General features: G+C 40.0%; 3 protein-coding genes across 3 annotated transcripts; 1 reads left to right on the top strand and 2 right to left on the bottom strand.

Annotated features, from left to right (window-relative positions):
- Window positions 1-397: 397 nt before the first annotated feature.
- Window positions 398-2651, bottom strand: lsm7 (LSM7 homolog, U6 small nuclear RNA and mRNA degradation associated). Its single transcript, XM_058638771.1, has 4 exons — window positions 2556-2651; window positions 2239-2329; window positions 2036-2107; window positions 398-879 (listed from the first exon to the last, which is right to left on the bottom strand). Exons 1-4 carry the CDS (start codon window positions 2559-2561, stop codon window positions 737-739), a joined length of 312 nt encoding a protein of 103 aa, XP_058494754.1. The 5' UTR covers window positions 2562-2651; the 3' UTR covers window positions 398-736.
- A 313-nt stretch (window positions 2652-2964) lies between these two features.
- On the top strand, window positions 2965-5508 carry LOC131465105 (kelch-like protein 23). The gene is made up of 3 exons (XM_058637452.1): window positions 2965-3959; window positions 4389-4800; window positions 4904-5508. Exons 1-3 carry the CDS (start codon window positions 3005-3007, stop codon window positions 5205-5207), a joined length of 1671 nt encoding a protein of 556 aa, XP_058493435.1. The 5' UTR covers window positions 2965-3004; the 3' UTR covers window positions 5208-5508.
- A 1776-nt stretch (window positions 5509-7284) lies between these two features.
- On the bottom strand, window positions 7285-17876 carry LOC131465096 (ceramide synthase 2-like). The gene is made up of 11 exons (XM_058637429.1): window positions 17705-17876; window positions 16000-16176; window positions 13851-13968; window positions 12441-12559; window positions 11807-11864; window positions 11549-11599; window positions 10399-10491; window positions 9752-9880; window positions 9078-9184; window positions 7625-7781; window positions 7285-7547 (listed from the first exon to the last, which is right to left on the bottom strand). Exons 1-11 carry the CDS (start codon window positions 17872-17874, stop codon window positions 7347-7349), a joined length of 1380 nt encoding a protein of 459 aa, XP_058493412.1. The 5' UTR covers window positions 17875-17876; the 3' UTR covers window positions 7285-7346.
- Between the last annotated feature and the right edge of the window lie 263 nt (window positions 17877-18139).

Genomic DNA, 18139 nt, shown 5'->3' with positions numbered 1-18139 from the left:
CACACATATATCATCAGTGAGCCTACAGTCTTAAATGGCTTAACTTCTAACACATGCACACATTCTCCAATTATTCCTCTAAACACTAGAAGATCAAGAGTAAATTTGGAATGTGTTCATTAATCACCTCAGCACTATCAGAACTGCTAATTATTCTATTTTTGTAAACTAAAAGATTTTTCAAAAAATCTTTAAATATCAATAACTGGTGCTTTTGGTCTTCATAGATGGAACATGTCACTCACACTTTAGGAAATGCAAAGGCGGGGGTAGTTGAGTTATTCAAAGCAATAAACTTAAATTTAAGGACTTTAATTCTCTGCCATCCAAACAAAATGTTATTAGGTAGATGCATGTTAATTTACATTTCTGTATACTAGAAAGAGAACAAAACTAATTAGACCCAAGGTACATTTTTATTTTCTTATCAAAAACAAAAGAGTAAAAAGTTAACTTATCCTGAATAAAAAGAAAACAGCACAGTTAACACTTCCCAAACATGTGGGTTCTTTACAACTCAAATTTTTGGAAAATTTGCACATCACTGACAGGAACAAAAGCAAAGTGTTTATTTGTGTCCTTTGCTAATTAACATATGTATTTTTACAACAAAAAATGCTCTGTTTTTTTATGCAGTTTCCCTGTTTTGATTAAAACAAATAAAAAAGAAAAAAAAAAGAAAAACACTCACAAAATATTCACTGGTATTACTGGTGTGTGTGCATGCTTGAGTGGGTTAGCCATCCTGTTGCTGTATGAATGGGTTTGGAATGGCCTCCATGCCATCCTGAGGACAGATGAGCACGACTGATGTTCCTCTACAGACCACCAGCCCCAGCTGCCTGGTGTCTTCCGTCAGCTTCAGCTGATCATCTGGATCTGAACACACAACAGACAGAGTAAGTTGCATGTTATGCAATTTATAAAAGCTTAACTTATTTATTAAATGTGTAGTGTGCAACTTTTGGTGATCGATTGTTGTCTCTATTCTGCCTCCGTTTGTCTCAGTGAATAGAAACACTGTAAAAACAATCAGACCTGACTGAAGGAGCATTTATGTGCATACACCAGCAGAGCAGTGGCAAGAAGCCTTAATCCTGACAAACAGCTTAACGGCAGGGTTGTTTAAGCAGCAGATTTCACTTCTGAAACTTTTCGTGGGTGTTTATTTGGGTCTGTTCATTTTTTAACCCGTTAGCAGTTGTCTCGTCTGAAAATTACACACATCGCTTCCTGCTTGGGAATGTTGAGATCTAAACATCGCTATCATGAGAAACGTAGACAGTGTCATGTGGAGCCGATAGACTTAATCATCACAATCTTTTTTTGTTTCAAAATCATTCCAAATCAAGCGCCATTGGATATGTTGATCCAGGCACGTTTCTCATTGTGCCACTTGTGTAACTGGATTCTAAAATGGGTTTCAGTGCAAACCACAAAATGACTGCAGTGTGGCTGAGGTGATTGACATGTGGTGTACCACCAAAGACACAGACCTCAACTTCACTTTAATGACAGCACCAATCATTGTCTATGTCCCGCTGATGTATAGGGTGCTTTTGTGTGTAGTCTTTTATGCCAAACCTGTAAATATGATATTATGTAACTACATAAAATAAACCTTTGGATAAAACCTTTTATAAATAAATATGTGATAGCAGTAATGTAGATTATAAACCACATTATTCCTCAGAGAAGCAAATATTTTGAATAAGATTTCATGAATATACTAACTTTATTTAGGTCATCAATTTGCACCTCCCTATCCCTTTTTGGTTTCCACCTGCTGTAAAACTACCAATAGTTGACTAACAACAGTGGATGGAAACACATATGAACATGCATTTCACTTACAGAATTTTTAGAAATTCAGAAAAACTGCGCTATGTCTTTCAATGTCTTATTTACTTAAACAGCAGTTACTAAAAAATGTGGCTGGGATTTCAGTCTTCTCCCAAATATTAGTGACATCTTCAATAAAATGTTGGTGCAATCTAAATACACACTCGTTTTCTCGCTGTTTTTATACACTTACCACGCATGTACTCGATTGTGCCGTCCAGTACCAGGTTCAACAGGGGGTCGAACCCCTTCAGGACTCCACTGGCTATAAGAAAAATAAACATTTAAGTGTGCAGTATTCTTTAAGGACACACAGCTCGTACATGTAGCGTTAGCTTCTGTGCTTACTAGCTAAACTGGGTAGCGTTAGCCTGTTAGCAGAAATGATTCGCCTACCTTCTCGTCCTCCTTGAAACTTCACACGAATCGGCTTGTCGATGTATTTTGACAAGTCGAAGATGCTCTCCTTTTTCTTCTTTTCTTTATCCTGCACAGAGGGAAGTGTTGTTAGTCACATGCGAGCTCACCACAAACAAACAAAAACAACTTAGTAGCCCGAGTTTAGCTCCGCTTTGCTGGCTAAGTCAGAACAGTTCTACGCCTCTGATTAAGACAATAACTAACATTTAGTGAAAATAAGAGAATAACTCAGAATAAGTGTGTGTAAACACGTGAAAGAGAGTTTGAATGGCAAGAAAAGCAAACGAACTCACCGCCATGTTAGCTGTGTGACACGGAAGTTAAACTATGACCCCAGAAATGCTCCACCAATCAAATCGTTCACATTTGTTGATGACGCCATTGGCTTTCATTCGTTCATGTTCACTATAAAAATGTACTAATAAGGAATATCAGTTATACCTTAACAGTATAATGATTTTTCCCTATTGATACACCTAAAATGTTGTTGATTAATACAAACTGTATTGAGAGTATACAAGACAATAATTACATGAAATAAATCATGACAAAACTAGCATTACATGTATAATAAATTATGGTTTTGCATGTGATATAATTGACAGACCTTCAAAACTGACCTACTTTGCTGTGTTGCATTCAGTCAACAGTAAAGTCAGGTGGAAGTCTATTAATATCACCAGTTGGTGTGTTGGTCAGCAGAAGGACAGGCACTGTGCATAGTGTGGCTGTTTGTCGTGACATGGCCATGAGCTTGAGATCAACAGTTTTCCCTGAGCAGATAAGTAAACTGGAGGAGGACAAATCAGCTGTAAATGTGGAGGACTCTGAGTCTGATATCCCCGATGCCACGCTATGTGTTGAAGGTGAAAGTTTTTATGTCAACCGTCAATGTCTGGCCCAACAGAGTCCCTACTTCAGGGCTCTGTTCTTTGGCTCTGGAGTAGAGAGCAGCAAAAGAAAAGTTGAAATTAAAGGTGTGGGCCGGCAGCATTTCAGGGTTTTGATGGAACACACCAGGAGATCCAGGCTCGTTTTGGACAGAGAAAATGTTCTGGGGATCCTTGAGACTGCAGACTATCTCCAGCTCGAGCGAGCCAGGCTGCTGTGCTGCAAGTTCCTGGAGCGTGAACTGCACCTGAGTAACTGTTTGGGTATGATGACTTATGCCTGGCAGCGAGGCTGCACTCCACTCTACACTGCTGCGAAACAGGTTGTGCTCACACACTTTCCTGCGATCATCGCTGAAGAGGACTTTTTGCCTTTACCTAAGGAGACAGTGGCGCATATTCTTGCCAGTGATGATCTGGCCATCATTAAAGATGATCTGGCCTTGGAGGCCATCCTACGTTGGGTATCATTTGACCCTAAAAGAGAGGAACACTTTCTGGAGCTCATTGAGCTGGTGAGGCATGAGTCTCTGTCTTTGACATTTATCACTGAACTTTTGACCAAAATGAAAAGCTCTGACCCCAGAGCAAACCTCATCCGCAAGCTGAATGAACATTACCCAGTCTCGTGGTCAATAGGCAGGTCACTGAGGAGGATCAGGGCCAGGGAGACCTTCTTTGTCTTGGGCGGACCTCACGATCAGGAGCAACAGGCACTGTACCAGTTTCATCCTCTCAGTGGGAGATGGCAAAGCTGTGCACCTCTGCGGAGGAAGAACCTTACACAGTACTCGGTAGCTGCAGTAGGTAATGTTTGGGTATTAACAACAATCTTTTAATGACAAGTGTATTTATCCTCTATAGACAGTGTGAAAATAAAAGGCACTTTAAATGCACCGAATGTAATTTCTCTCTGTCAAAACAGTAACAAAATATCCAGTTTGATGGAAGTCTGGAAGCAGCATGAGATCGCTGGACTTGTTGTTTTGTGTCTCATTTCCTTCCCACATGCTTTCTTGAATAGAAAAAAAAGAGATTTCTATGGATTTAAAGAGTGTTATCAATGTTTTGACTAATGTAAGTACACTACTGCATGACATTTGTATAACATTAGTCTCAATGTTTTTAGATATTTTAATGCATAAATGTTATATATTATAACTTATTATACTGAACATTGAATTGATTGTCTCTTTTGTTTAAACACTGATTTTTTTAAATGTTCTCATCATGTAGGAGACAACGTGATTGTGACGGGTGGCTACTTCCGGGATGTGCTGTGGTTTAGCGTGGACTGGGTCAGTGTATACGAATGTGGCAACCAGCGCTGGGTGAATGCACCAGCCTTGCAGAAGTCCAGACACAGCCACTGCTCCATTGGGGTGGACTCAGTGTTGTATGTCCTGGGTGGCAGTATGGATGAAGGGCTTGTGGCTGATGTAGAAAGGCTGGTCCTGGGGTCAGAGGACGGCTGGGAGGTGGTCAGCCCCATGGTTAGGGCTGTGGAGCGGGCCGCCACCGCTGCACTGGGGTTGTGTATCTATGTGGCTTGTGGCCTGGATGAAAACGGGGAGGTGTACAGTGGAATTCAGAGGTATGTTGTGAAGGAGGATCAGTGGGATGTAGTCTCTTGTTCTCCATTTCCACGGTGAGTCAGTCCTTAGCTCTTCTGTTTTACATAATCAAAGTGATATTTCTTTGTTAACTTGTTGAAAAACAGCAAACATCCTCTATTTTCAACATATTCCTAGATATGACCTGGTTGCCACTGAGCTCAATGGTGCCCTCTACCTTTTTGGAGGCCAAACCTTACGTTTTGACGTGGAGACAGACGAGTGGACGGTGCTGGAGGAGGAATCTCTGGAAAGGAAGTTCTTCTGTGGCTGCACCACAGTCAGCGGTCAAATATTCCTGGTCAGTGAGAGGAGGATTAACAAAGCATTTCCAAACATGGTGCTGATGGACCCGTATATAAACACTTGCATTGAGATAGATGATGCCATACCCTGCCCTGTGCCCCTCAGAGGGTGTGTCACCTTGAGAATGATCATGTGATGGTGTGTGATGTGACTACTGCATATAACACAAATTGTAGTTATATGTAATGAAAATGTAATTTCTTTTTTTGTGTAAGAAGTTTTAGCTTCTGCAAAAATAAAATGAAGTTTCTGAAAAGTTAAAACCTAAAATGGACTGTGGTAACACATTCAACACATACAGGCAACAACATTATTGACAAGTGCAAATTTCTACAACAGAATTTATTAAAACTTCAACTTCCCACACAACCAACAAAGCATCCATGTACACTCATACGGTAAGAGTCAAGTGTAACATCAGTGGATACATAACAGCTCTCCTGCTATTTGCTAGTATTGTATTTTATACTTTTCTTTAATAAAATAAATAATATTGTAGTGGGGGTCATTAAGTAATTCAGTGGATCAGCCCTTTAAATGTTCTGGATCATTACAATGCACAGTAGGTACAGTAATTACGTCCCTTTTCAAAGTCAGATTCAGTACAGAGACAGAAACCAGAGCACCGTACATCGTTTTCCTACAAAAACGTAACAGCAGTTTTTCATAGTGGTGTTATCTATGAACATTATCTGTTTTTTTTTACAGTCCTGATGATCAAAAGCCTGTGAATCTGTAGCCAAACAACATTACAGACAAAGTCACCTGTCAAGTCTGGGTTCAAGTATGTTAGATAAATGCATGTACAAGCCAATTATCTCTTGTTCCCTGTAAAGCATTACAAAAAATATCCTTACTTACTGTATATAAAAATGATTGAATCTTTACATTTCATAGGCTTTTCTTGTTCTAAACCATAAACCATTACACCTTTGACAACGCCACTATCTAAAATAGCTAACATTTCACAATGCATATCTAATGCCCATTTTCTTTATGGCTCACCCAGATGTTACCAGCCTCACCTACATTTCAAAACTAACATGAACACAGCAAGGCCTGGTCCAGGTGTCTGGTAAACAGGTAAAAGTATTCACACACGGAGCTTAATAGCAAGTGTTCATCACGTAACAGTGTTAAAACAGCAGCCAAGGCACAAAACAAGGGACAGCAGAGCAAACCTTAACAAAAACATCACTGAGAACGCATAATGCCTGTCATAATATTTAAAGTAGAACATCACACCTGTGAGCACATGTTCGCACAGCTATCCTTTAAAGGACTCGCATTGACCTCCGTTCTTTCAAACAAAACGTTATCCCCAAACTTAACATAACCAGTTAATGCTTAACCCTACTCTTAACCTAACCACAGTTCAAATCTTAGCCCTAAACTTGACCAATTAACCAAAAATGAGGTTCTGCCTCATTAGGTACAAGTTTTAGTCTCCATGAGGACTATTGTCCTGACAAGATCAGTGTTTATGCCAGGATATGTCCTAAAAAAAGGAAACAAATGCAAGGACACACACACATACAGGCATCAATTTTGAGACACGGGGTGGTGTCTCTACAAGGATATGTTCTTCTTTGTGCACTAGGGGGCGCCACATCACTTTTAAGAATCAAGCTCAACTGTCTACATCCACAGAACAATGTCATTTGTAATTTTCCACGTACTAACACAATGTAGAAACTATCTGTTGAGTAAAGGCTTCATAAAAATAGTCTTCAAAGTGGTTTGTCGACAAATTTACAATCAATGTTTTTACTAGTTTCTGTACAATCAGCCATGTGTGGACACACAGCCTGAGGAGTGAAGCACCACCTCATTCAAGCTTTAGTTTGCTCGGTTTAAAAAAAAACATTACACAGTCTATCACACAGCTGGATGTTTTGTACAAAACACTTGGTTTCGATTGTTGAACGGATGAATGAAGTTCCTACACTAGGTATTTACAAACAAGCTAATATAATACAATGAAAACAAACAGCATCAATACAAACTCTGCAAAAACAACACATATGATCAGATGTAAAGGATTGTTTTTTTTAACCCTCTCCTTGTTTTGCCAGTTTATTTTACAAAAGGTAAAAGTAATGATGCTGTTTTTCCTTAATCGTACAACGATTTACAATCATTGGTGTCTCTTTTGACCTCTCTTTTGAATAAATACGATGCAGACCTACCCTGATGTGAAATGTATCATGTGTCAGAAAACAGTGAATCTCCAGTATAGGCAATGGGGAACACGACTTCAGGTGAGGCTTGGCCACTATCTGGCTTTGGGGAGTCTGCTGTTCATATTCCTCTGATTAGTCAGGTTGTTCAGGACACAGTTGTTAGCCAGCGATGCTAATTTGGAGTTAATTGTACCCTTCCTCTGCTGCCAGCTGCATTCATCCCCATCTTCTTCATGCTCCTCCTCTTCATCGTCCACTTCACTCTCCTCATCACTACGCTCATCACGCTCGACCTGAGAAGAAAAACAAAAGTCGACAAACTCTGTAAATACCTGCCCTATGATATAATGTAACAAAGTATTCTTCTTACCTTGCCCAAAAAGACAAACTTGTAGACCATGCGCAGGATAAGATATGCCCAGAAGATGTGCAGGGCTTGCAACACTAACAGCAGGACATTGAAGAAATAATAACCAAAGAAGGGCTGGAAGAATTCTGTAGACGCCACCAGTGTAGTGTAGACCACTCTATAAAACACAGACAGATACAGTCCAGTGGCAGTTGCTGGTCTTTGAAACATTTCAGGCCCAGTTATTTATACATAAATCCTTACATTAATTCTGCAAACACACAACTAGAAAAAGGAAACGTGGTTATTGCGTAAAAGTGAAATGCTATAATAGTGTTTTTAATTACAGTGCATATGTACAAATGAAAATGGGCTATACCATTGAGCAAATAACACACAGCAACCAGCTATTTCTCTCTGAACTTCCCTTGCAAAATCCACACAGGACAGAGGCAGCGCTGTCAATCAAAAACTGGTTCCGCCTTTCAGACAGTTCCTCCATCGTCATCCATTGACTCCGAGAGAAGCTGAGCTTCCTTGGAAGTGATGTTTTTGCTGCATTTGTCCAATCACTGTCGAGCTCACCGCAGTGAACAAACCCTAATCTGTGCTGTCCCTAATCTGTTAATGCGGAGGCTGCTACGGGAATACGAAATTCATGTAAGGCGATATTTTGCCGACATTTTAGTCGCCACTGATACAGGCAGTTTTGATCCATTCTAGGACCCTGCTCAGACATAGTATTAACATCCATCCTAAGTGACAGGTCTGAACAGACCGAATGTGTTTTCAGATCCGATCACATAAACCACATTCAGAGCAGGTTTGAGGATGCATTTGTCCACCTTCCTGAATTTGGAAAAAAACTCAGTTTCACATCAATATTACACTAATCAGCGCTTATAAGTTAATTTATTCGCAGCCATAGCCACTTTTTTCACACTCATCGCCAACTACTTAAAACCCTTAAAAGGTACAAGCATTAAATTCTGTGTCCGATGACAAAATAAACTCTATGTGAGGCCTTTTCTACCTCCTGGTCTCAGCTTAGGAGCCAGTGCAGTGAAGTCAAAGGAAATATGAGAAAGAGTCGTGGGATCTGAGCTGATCCTTGACAGGTCAAACAAAACATTACAGACCACAACAACTATGGACTTTTTTCTTCTTCTTCTTTTTTTTAAAGATGTCAGTGATGTCATACCAAAACATTTAGGAGACTTTGACTTGCAGTGTTATTGTAAGGACACAGATATGTACACCACTTCCACTTCAAAAGTAAGTCAAGCTGAAACTTTTCTTTTGATTGTTTTGAGGTGGATGTGGTTGTTATGAGATTGATAATGTCATCTGTATCATGGTATCATGTTTAAAAGATAAAGAAAAAAAACATTTCCATCAACCAAGATGATGCAAGCACACACACTGTCACTAAAGCATCTGCGATGACAAACACTTCTGCAGTAGCATGGCCTACCTGCCAGGAAACACCACCAGTCTTGTGACAAGGAAAAGAAGAGCGAAGACGACAAAGAGTGAGTCACATGTCCTGGTCCAGCCAGCATAGTGAAACATCTTGGCAGACTTTTGTAAGGAAAGAAAAGATAAATAAAAATGATTACTATCTTCATAAAAAGCTAGTAATCACAATAATCTCTACATAAGCAGTTTATAGATGATAGACAACAAAAGCTGCTGGAAGTTCAGACAGACAATTATCGTCATCTGAATGGGATACCCTACAATAGCCAGCCAGAGAAGCCAGAGAAGAATGAATTCAAGCATAGTAAATATAGTATGTTGTTATAGGTTACTGTGTCCAGATGACACTCCTTCACACCAGATGACTCGCTCTAAACGTTTATTCAGCTCTAATATGACACTGATTTCAGATAACATATTTCAGATGTTACCAGGTATAATGGACCTGTTGTTTTACAGCCACAACGTTTTTCTTTGCTTTAACAGCACAAACACAACACATTTCTTTGCATTGCTCCGTCCATACTAGACCCAAGAATAGGAAATCAGGTGCAATCAATGCAAGTGCTGTATTCAAAGTGGAATGAGGGAGGTGCAGGGAGGGAAAAGAGGGTTAAAAGGGTAAAAGGGTAAAATATTGACATTTTTAAAAATGATGGAATATTCTACCTCGAGAAGGAAATCCGAAGAATCGTGCACCAGCATCACCAGAGTGCCAACTCTCACATAGTTTGCACAGTAGGAGAAACCAATGAGAAACAGGGTGGCGATGTGATGAATGACCTGTTCCTTGAAATCCTAGAACACACACACACACACACACACACACACACACACACACATAAATCACACAGCATGAGAAAGTACAGTAGTCTAACCACAACTTTTACAGTCTGTCTTGTTCATCAATTGTGTTGACGACAGTCAAGACAGATTTACGCGTTGTCTGTAGTTTGTTTGTCGTTGCAGCTCAAATATCTTTGTGTCTCTACTGCTTTTTTTTTATCACGAGCCAAACTAAATTGGCTAAAGGGTGAAGACGCTGAAGAACAATAGTTTCCTCAAAGCTACTTTTGTGGGTGTGGTGTAAATCTACAAGCGTTCCAGGTATCTTAAAAACTAAAATGGGAGCAGTAAGTGGTGATGTCCCACAGATAATCTGTTTTACATACATATTAAAGCCAAAGGATCAGAAATGTGTGAGAAATGACATTATGGTTTTGTTGTTGTTGTTTTACCATTTGACTAGAACGTTCTGTTTGTGTCTGTGGGGCGTGAGTGTGTGTACTGTATGTGTGTGTGAAAATAATACTCACTTTTCTCTTGACATCCACAGACACGCACATGAGCAGCGACAAATAGAAACCCATTTCCAAGACGTAGTACCAGTAATGAGCCTCAGCCACGGGCTACAAAAAAACAAGTGAATGAAACAAAGTCAAAATTTAAAGACAGTGCTTACTGGCATTTCCAACATCCTGCTCCCTCAGCTGTGCATTTCAGGAGCACATACTGTTGATGTGCTGTATTCTGAAGCTGAATACATTCTGTATTCAGAATGCTGTTCATGCAATATGCAGAATGTAGAATTAACTGCAATTTCAAAGTGATTTTGCCACTTCATACCGTATAAATCGTTCTTCTCATTCCTATAAAGACTCAACAAACCTTCTAAATGAGGTGTTTTGTTATGATGAAATAGGTGGCATACTATGTTAAATCTAAACTCCTCACTAACTCTGCAGCAACACAATGGAAGGAAGTTTCTTTGTTAGACCACAGCACTTGTAGAAAAGGAAAAGGGTCAGCAGATGTATCGCCTGCAGGCGCAGTAATCAGTCAAAGTTCAGACTCTCAGGCTTTTCATTGTTTATTTTTGTTGTTTTTTTTCGTTCGTGCTCATGACCCACAAGGAAGAGCTGGTTTTGTTCTGGGGAATGCAAACCTGCCTGCATACCTGACTGTTGTCACCACAGACAGATATTAGCTTAGTCACTCAGGGTGACAAAAAAATCTAGAGACACAAACGTATTCAGGGCAACATGAAGGAAGTGAAGAAATGGATATGAAAGATAGTGGGTGGAGTGTTTGCTGTGGTCGAATCCTTATACACAGACTACATACTGTTGTTTATTTTCATTGAATTTATCAATAAATCAGTCTTGAACATTCAATAAGTTGTGACAGGTGCAAGTATAAAGAAACATATTTGTATATTTGTTAGAACAACGAAGCCAAAGATGTTCCTTTATACACAAGAAAATGCTTCAATATGACTTTCAACTTTCAGGCATTTCAGAAATGTAGGTAAATCCCACAGATTATCATTATTCAAGGCAAGATTGCTTCTTGAATTATTGTCTGATATAATTTGGTGACAGTTTTTTTTAGTTTTTTAAATCAACAACATTACAATCATTCATAACCACAAAACTTTTATTTGAAATCACGGTGTTTCCTGCTCACCTGTTTGGGATATCCTCGCCAACATTCTCTGTGGTCCCACAACCACGGGCTCTGGAGGATCAAGGAAACAATAATTCACATGAAATAGACCGCAGTCTGAATATTATTTAAACCTCAAAACCAGGTAAATCACACTATGAGACCAGTTATGCTATGAAACACTTGTGTTTTTACATTCAATTCCCCACATGCACACCTAATACAGGCAGACATAAACTGTCTGCAAGTGTAATGCAGGACAATGAAATGAAGACTTACATTCATTAAAGAGCCAAGCCCGGCTGTGAATGCTACAAGATAAAAGACGAACCTCCACCTGCAGAGACAGGTATGTGCAATATCGCCTGTTAGAGAGTTTATTATTAAAAATATACAGAAACACAAACAGGGGAAATAGATAGAAATATATGAATATGGCTGGATCATGCAAGTAGGATGACATAAGTCACAGAGGACTGTAAATCAACTTTAATACGACCATTTTCCTCCATGAAATCACCATGGAATTTGCACACTAGACTGCCGTGAACTCCACCAAAAGTTTCCTTTGCAAAATTGACTCAGTGACTGCTGTTAAATTACAGCTCCACTTAGAGGAACCCTTCCAAAAAAAGCACAACCTGCTTTAATTAGAATAAGAATACTTTATTAATCTCAGAGGAAATTGTATGGTCACACAGTATTAAGAGATACACAGTTATAGGAAAGAAAGTACCAAATATTACAAACAAAAGTCATTATATACAGTATATAAAATAAAAATAAACATTATCAATATGATAAATAAGAACATGGGTAACTGTTAAACTCTGTACAGAACGTGCTGATATAAAATATTGTTCTGTGAAGTTAATGCTGTTAAATTGGTGTATTTAGTAAAAGAAAAACTCACGAGGCCTCGCAGAACTTTTTGGTATTGCTGGGTCGATCCTGGTTCCTTCTGTGTCTGAACCAGGTCTGGATTTTTCTCTGTGAGAGGCCACATTGTTTCCCCAGGTTCACCACATCGCTCTGAATACAGACAAACATTTTCACACATATGTGTGCACACAGTCAGGGTTAGAATACACCTTTTTTTTTTATTATTATTATTGTTATTATTTTCATGTGCATACATTTCTTGGTAAAGTGTGCAAAAATCTACCCTCTCAGTGTCTGAGCTGCAGAATTACACATGTGACACAAATACAAATACAAATACTGTGTACAATGCCAGGACAGCAAATGCTTGACACGTGCCTTGCTCCCCGTACAAACCAGATGATTTTCAATCCCATGTGCATGCACTTATGCACGCAGACCCAAAACACAGAGCAGCTCTCAAACACCTGTGGATTTTTAATATGAAAAGTCATGTCACGTCTTGTAGTGACAGGTACTAAACCCTGTTTGTCCTCACAGGAACTTTCAGTGTCACAATGCCAAATGAAACCAAGAGGTGGGAGGAGAATTTCCACGTCTACCTGAACATCACCTAATATCTATAGGTCATCTACTATGAAAGGGAAAGGGAACATATCTGCGTAAAGAGATTGTCGAGCAGTTGTCGAGCAGTTTTTAAACGTCTGCTGTTCTGATGCGTCTGTGGTTCACTCACATTTGTAATTAGCAGTTAAAAAAGGGTAAGGACAGTGATTAAGAGAACAGGCAGCATTCTCATGGTTAAGCATTTTAAGAAGGAAACATTTGACGATGACATCTACTGAAGACTGAAACATCATAATCAGCGTGACTCGGTACTAAGTTCACTCACTGGTTACTTCCTTTTTAAAAATCAGTTCCTTGTTCCTGAAATTTAAAACAGGTTTAGTTTGTGGGCTACCATAGTGACATGGTGATCAAAAATCACAGCCTCTGTGGAGCTGACCTGACTTGATAAAAATATAAAAGGCCCATTCTGGGGTCATGAAAAACAACAACTTCTGTCAATTTCTGGTGATTGTTCACTTATAAAAATATATCTTTAAAGGCTTTAAACCAAGCAAGTGGCTAACTAAGGGCACCAGAGTGTGCAATAACAACTTTGATGATTATGATGTTTTATCAGTAGAAATTAGACAGATAGATGCTACTTTTGCCCCCTCAAAAAAACAAGCACACATTGAACAGGTATTGTAGTATTAACTTTCTTTATCTACAATCTATCTTCTGCCAGATGAAAACACACTGAACCTTTAACATGTAGATGAGTTTGTAGTACTTAACATGAAGTTAGAGGGTTTCTGTCTTAGCAAAGCGGCCTTGGAAGTTGCTGCTTTCACAAAGGATTTTCAGCAGAATAAAAAGGGAAAGAAATACAAACTTGCGATGGTTGCCGGCTGTTCTGTTTATAGAAGATCTCCAGCTTTGGTATGGAAGCAGCTCGAACACGAATCGGATCCTTCACACCTAAATATTTGCTAAACGGGAAAGCAATGAGCCTGAAGGGACACAGAGGAAAATAAAATGTCATTTCTACATCATCTTCAATCTTCATTTTGTTTTTCAGTGGATAACAAGCATTGGTCGATACTGACGCCTCTTTTTCAAAACCTTTCACACATCTGCATTACTTTCATTAACCAAAACCCATTAAAACCCAACTAAACAGAGTCTATACCTCTCAAAATGAGCTAATTCGACCATAAAAAGACAATGAGTGAGTCAGAAAGCAGCATAAATGATTGTCATCTTTGAAGATGTGTTGATATTTCACATCATAGTATAAAAGTAATACTTTTTTTACTTACTAACACTGTAATCAAACTGCAAAAATGCAGAAATTTGTTTCAATATCTTCTCAATTTCTTTATTTTCTTTATATAGCCTAACATCACAAATACAATTTGCCTCGAAAGGGCAAAAAACATGCACAAAAATATAATTAGCAATATCATAATTGTCTGCAAGCACTCTTTTATAGTCATAGCACAACACACTGGGTCGTAATTCAAGAGGACGTACTGTGAGGCCACACATCAAACAGCTGTCCAATGTGATCTCACCCCACCATAGTACAGAGTAATAGCAACAAGATAGCTCGTTATTCTTCTGCCCTGACAGCCCGTACTGTCTCTCCCATGGGCATATAGTGACATTTGGCAGGTTCAGCCTTGGTCATTAGCTGATATGGCATTGAGGGACATTTGATCTGCGTGTGTGTTTCATACAGATGGACACACACAGAGGACCAAAAAGAAGGGGAGGGACAATGTGACTGTATGAGCACAGGTGAGACGTGCTTGTGTGCACGCATAATCACATGTGTACAGTAACTCTACCTAAAAGATAATCACCATGCTCAAGTAAAGGACAGCAGGGTTAGACTAGAGAATGAGAAGGTCAGGGTAGCTTTACACAGACACACACAGTCTCCGGTTACAGGAATTAGTCAAACAAACACACTCATAATCTATCCCTTTAAGACCATTTATTTCCATTCATTTGAGACGCCTTAACAAAGCCTTATCCATACACCTAACAACAATTCAAATCATAGGCCTCATTTTTAAGGAACTTAACCAGGTTCTGCCTCATCAGAACCAGGTTTTGGTCTGAACACTGGTCCTGTTAATGCCAGAAAAGGTCCAAAAAGGTAACAAATACAAGTACAGACACACACACATAAACCCACTTATCTTACTACAGGGATCAAATGAAGACACATGTTTTCACCTTCCACCTGTCTGACCGCTATTCACACACGTGCAACACCTGAGAATCCCCACAACAACAGTAACACAATACACAGACGTCTGCCTCTACCACACACACAGGCACCGCATGTTCAAGTTTATTATATGTTATTATCCAGCCCCCCCCCAACTCAAACTTATACAGCTACTTCTAGAGCTGTGTAGTATTGTAAGTGTATTGATAATTATCATGATAAAATGCCTGCTAGCTAAAGACTGACATTTGAATAGAAAGTTGAATAAACTAGTTAACTGTTGTTTTAAAACTTATTTTATGGTCAGAGAGTGTGTTTAAATATTAAAGAAAATGAGATTAAGGTATTAAAGTACTATTTTCCTTTTCTTCAAACACACTCATGCATCACACCTTTTAAGGACCCACGACAGTCAAGGAGCACGGCCTTTTTCCCACAGTCAGCAGCTAAATCTGTCCACTCATGATGGCTGCCTCCCATTGCAGGTCTGATCTACACCCTCCATCTCCTTGGAGCACTGATGCAAATAAAGGAGTCATGACTCCGAACCACACACGGTGTTGCAGACAATGAAGGAACCAAACACACACAGCCAAACCAGTGCAAGTCTAAATGAAAGCAGAGGAAATCAGACGCCGTGCTTTTAAACATTTCCTCAAATTTAATCGGCCTTATGCTTGACTTTCGGGGACTGTTACGTTAACGTTCATGCTCGTAGGCAAATGACAATGACAACAGTCAAGAAGTGGATCTTGCACCTGCAATTTCATGATCCAGCTGTGATGATGCAGGCGTTTCTCACCTCTCAAAGACATATCTAAGAGCTATAAAGGTGAAGGCCAGTGGCAAAGTGTAGATGAGATCCCTGGGTAAAGGAATGCGGCCGTCGCCCTCCTTAATCTCAATGTCCTGCCAGCGGACGCCCGGGGGAAGCCAGTACTTCTCCTGCCACAGCCACTCATTTATCAGGGCCTCCATCCTGAGGAAAGAAGCAGAGGAGTGGTTCATGCAAGTGTTTGCTGGACCCATGACCTGGGCTGTTAAAACATTAACGCCTTATACATATTTAAGATAAACACAAGCTAAGACTCGAAAGGTTAGTAAAGAAGTGACACACACAGGACAGAAAGTGGCTTCTTATGATCATGATCATGTTTGTCTAACTCCAAGAGGAAACTATGTTTTTTTTAGCCTTTTACCTGAAAATTGTTAGTCTATAAAATATACAAAAGACAGACAAGAGGTTTTAAACCCTTTATTTCATTTAACCATTAATCTACACCCCAATTATAATGAGCTATACAGCCGTACACAACTAATTAAAGCAGATCTTCACATCTGAGGAGCAGTAACAGGAGACGATTTGCATATTTGGTTTGCTTGAAAAATGACATAAACAATGCATCAATAATTGTTGTAGTAGTTGCAGCCCAGTCTCTGTCAATCAAATAATTACACAACAACACCCATTCAGGTCAAAATCAGTTTGCCAAGCACAGAAACAAGAATGATATCTGGTCCAGTTCCAATAACTTGCGTGCAAAGAAATCAAAACAACTCAGCCTTGATGCTTGCCAATAGTCTCTCTCTCTCTCTCTCTTTACACACTCACACACATACACACAGAGGGAGAGAGAGAGAGAGAGAGGAAGAAGAGAGAGAACCCGTTTTGGTCTCTATTGATAACCACTGGTTACAAGGTCAGTGTTGTCCTTAAAGAATGCATTACCTAGCCTCTTACCCTTACCTTAACCATCACAACTAAGTTCCTACCTAAACCCAATTCTAACCCTAAAACCAGGGTTTGACCTCAAAAAAGTCAATTTAAAGAAGAAAAGAAGTGAGAAACAGTCAAAATGTCCTCACTCGGTATGGTTTATTATACGATTGTTGGTCCCCACAAAGCCACAAATACAAGAAAACACACTATCTATCGCTCTCTCTCGCTCTCTTTCTTACACACACACACGCGCGCGCACACACACACACACACACACACACACCCCTTTAGGACATTCTTAAATCACATGCACAGATCAGGTCGATTTCACTCCTCGTGTAAAGTCCATTATTGTAAAAACCTCTTTCCTGTAGCATTGATTTTATTGCACATATTGATCGTGGGCCTCGCTGCACAGCATGTTATTATTAAAGGCTCCACGCAGCAGCACGCGCTATCAAAGCAAAGAGACACAGCGACACGCCACTTGCGCACACACAAACACACACAAACACACACACACACACACACACACACACCAACACACATCTACGGAGACGGAAAAGCGACACATTAAAAAACAACGCGTAACATAATTAACACTCATGCACAGACAGAAGAGTGACATCGCGACCATCTCTCCTCATCATCACCTCGACTACGTCAAGCCTCACTGACACACAGTCTCCCCTTCAACACACACACAACATAGAGAAAAGGAAGATAAGGAAAAGCTCAGTGTCATTCAGCACAAGAAGAAACATGCGAGGGCATTCATCGCTGTTACCTGTGAGCGCTGAGCGGCCTGTGATGGGGATGGAAGAGAACAGCGGCACCACGGAGGAGGAGAGCGAGAGGAGGAGCGTGTTTGACGCAACCGGCCCCTGCTGAGGGAGGGAGGGAGGAGGGAGAAAGGGAGGGAAGGAGGCGCTGTTCCACTGCCTTCATCATAATCATTATTATCATCATCATCATCATCATTGTCAGCATCTTCAGCATCATCAGCATCATCATCAGAGACGATCCTAGACTCTAGGGGGCCACAGGCAAAGAAGCTAATTGGGTCCCTTCACCATCAACAAAAAATGCATTTAGGGTTTTCAGTAACAGCTCATTACTGCCACCAGTGGGCCAGTGATCTGGGGGGTCGCTCAAGTGAAAAGGGCTCAAGGGGTCGCATGTGGCCCATAGGCCCCTGGTCCAGGACATGGCTCATGTTGGT

The sequence above is a fragment of the Solea solea genome, chromosome 9, assembly GCF_958295425.1.
Source record: "Solea solea chromosome 9, fSolSol10.1, whole genome shotgun sequence".
NCBI classification, from domain to species: domain Eukaryota; kingdom Metazoa; phylum Chordata; class Actinopteri; order Pleuronectiformes; family Soleidae; genus Solea; species Solea solea.
The sequence above is the reverse complement of the archived record's forward strand: the minus strand, read 5'-3'. Positions and strand labels throughout refer to the sequence as shown.

Bases quoted from the DNA above. Each gene is read 5' to 3' on its own strand.
- lsm7 (XM_058638771.1), bottom strand. The intron at 2,108-2,238 runs GTAGGCGAATCA...TTTTTCTTATAG, and splicing joins GTTTCAAGGAGGACGAGAAG to CCAGTGGAGTCCTGAAGGGG. The intron at 880-2,035 runs GTAAGTGTATAA...TTGTGTGTTCAG, and splicing joins CACAATCGAGTACATGCGTG to ATCCAGATGATCAGCTGAAG.
- LOC131465105 (XM_058637452.1), top strand. From the start codon at position 3,005: ATGGCCATGAGCTTGAGATCAACAGTTTTCCCTGAGCAGATAAGTAAA. The intron at 3,960-4,388 runs GTAATGTTTGGG...CTCATCATGTAG, and splicing joins GTACTCGGTAGCTGCAGTAG to GAGACAACGTGATTGTGACG. The intron at 4,801-4,903 runs GTGAGTCAGTCC...ACATATTCCTAG, and splicing joins TCTTGTTCTCCATTTCCACG to ATATGACCTGGTTGCCACTG.
- LOC131465096 (XM_058637429.1), bottom strand. From the start codon at position 17,874: ATGATTATGATGAAGGCAGTGGAACAGCGCCTCCTTCCCTCCCTTTCT. The intron at 16,177-17,704 runs GTAACAGCGATG...TTCTTTCCTCAG, and splicing joins AGGCCGCTCAGCGCTCACAG to GATGGAGGCCCTGATAAATG. The intron at 7,782-9,077 runs GTAGGCCATGCT...TGTGTTTTATAG, and splicing joins CTGGTGGTGTTTCCTGGCAG to AGTGGTCTACACTACACTGG.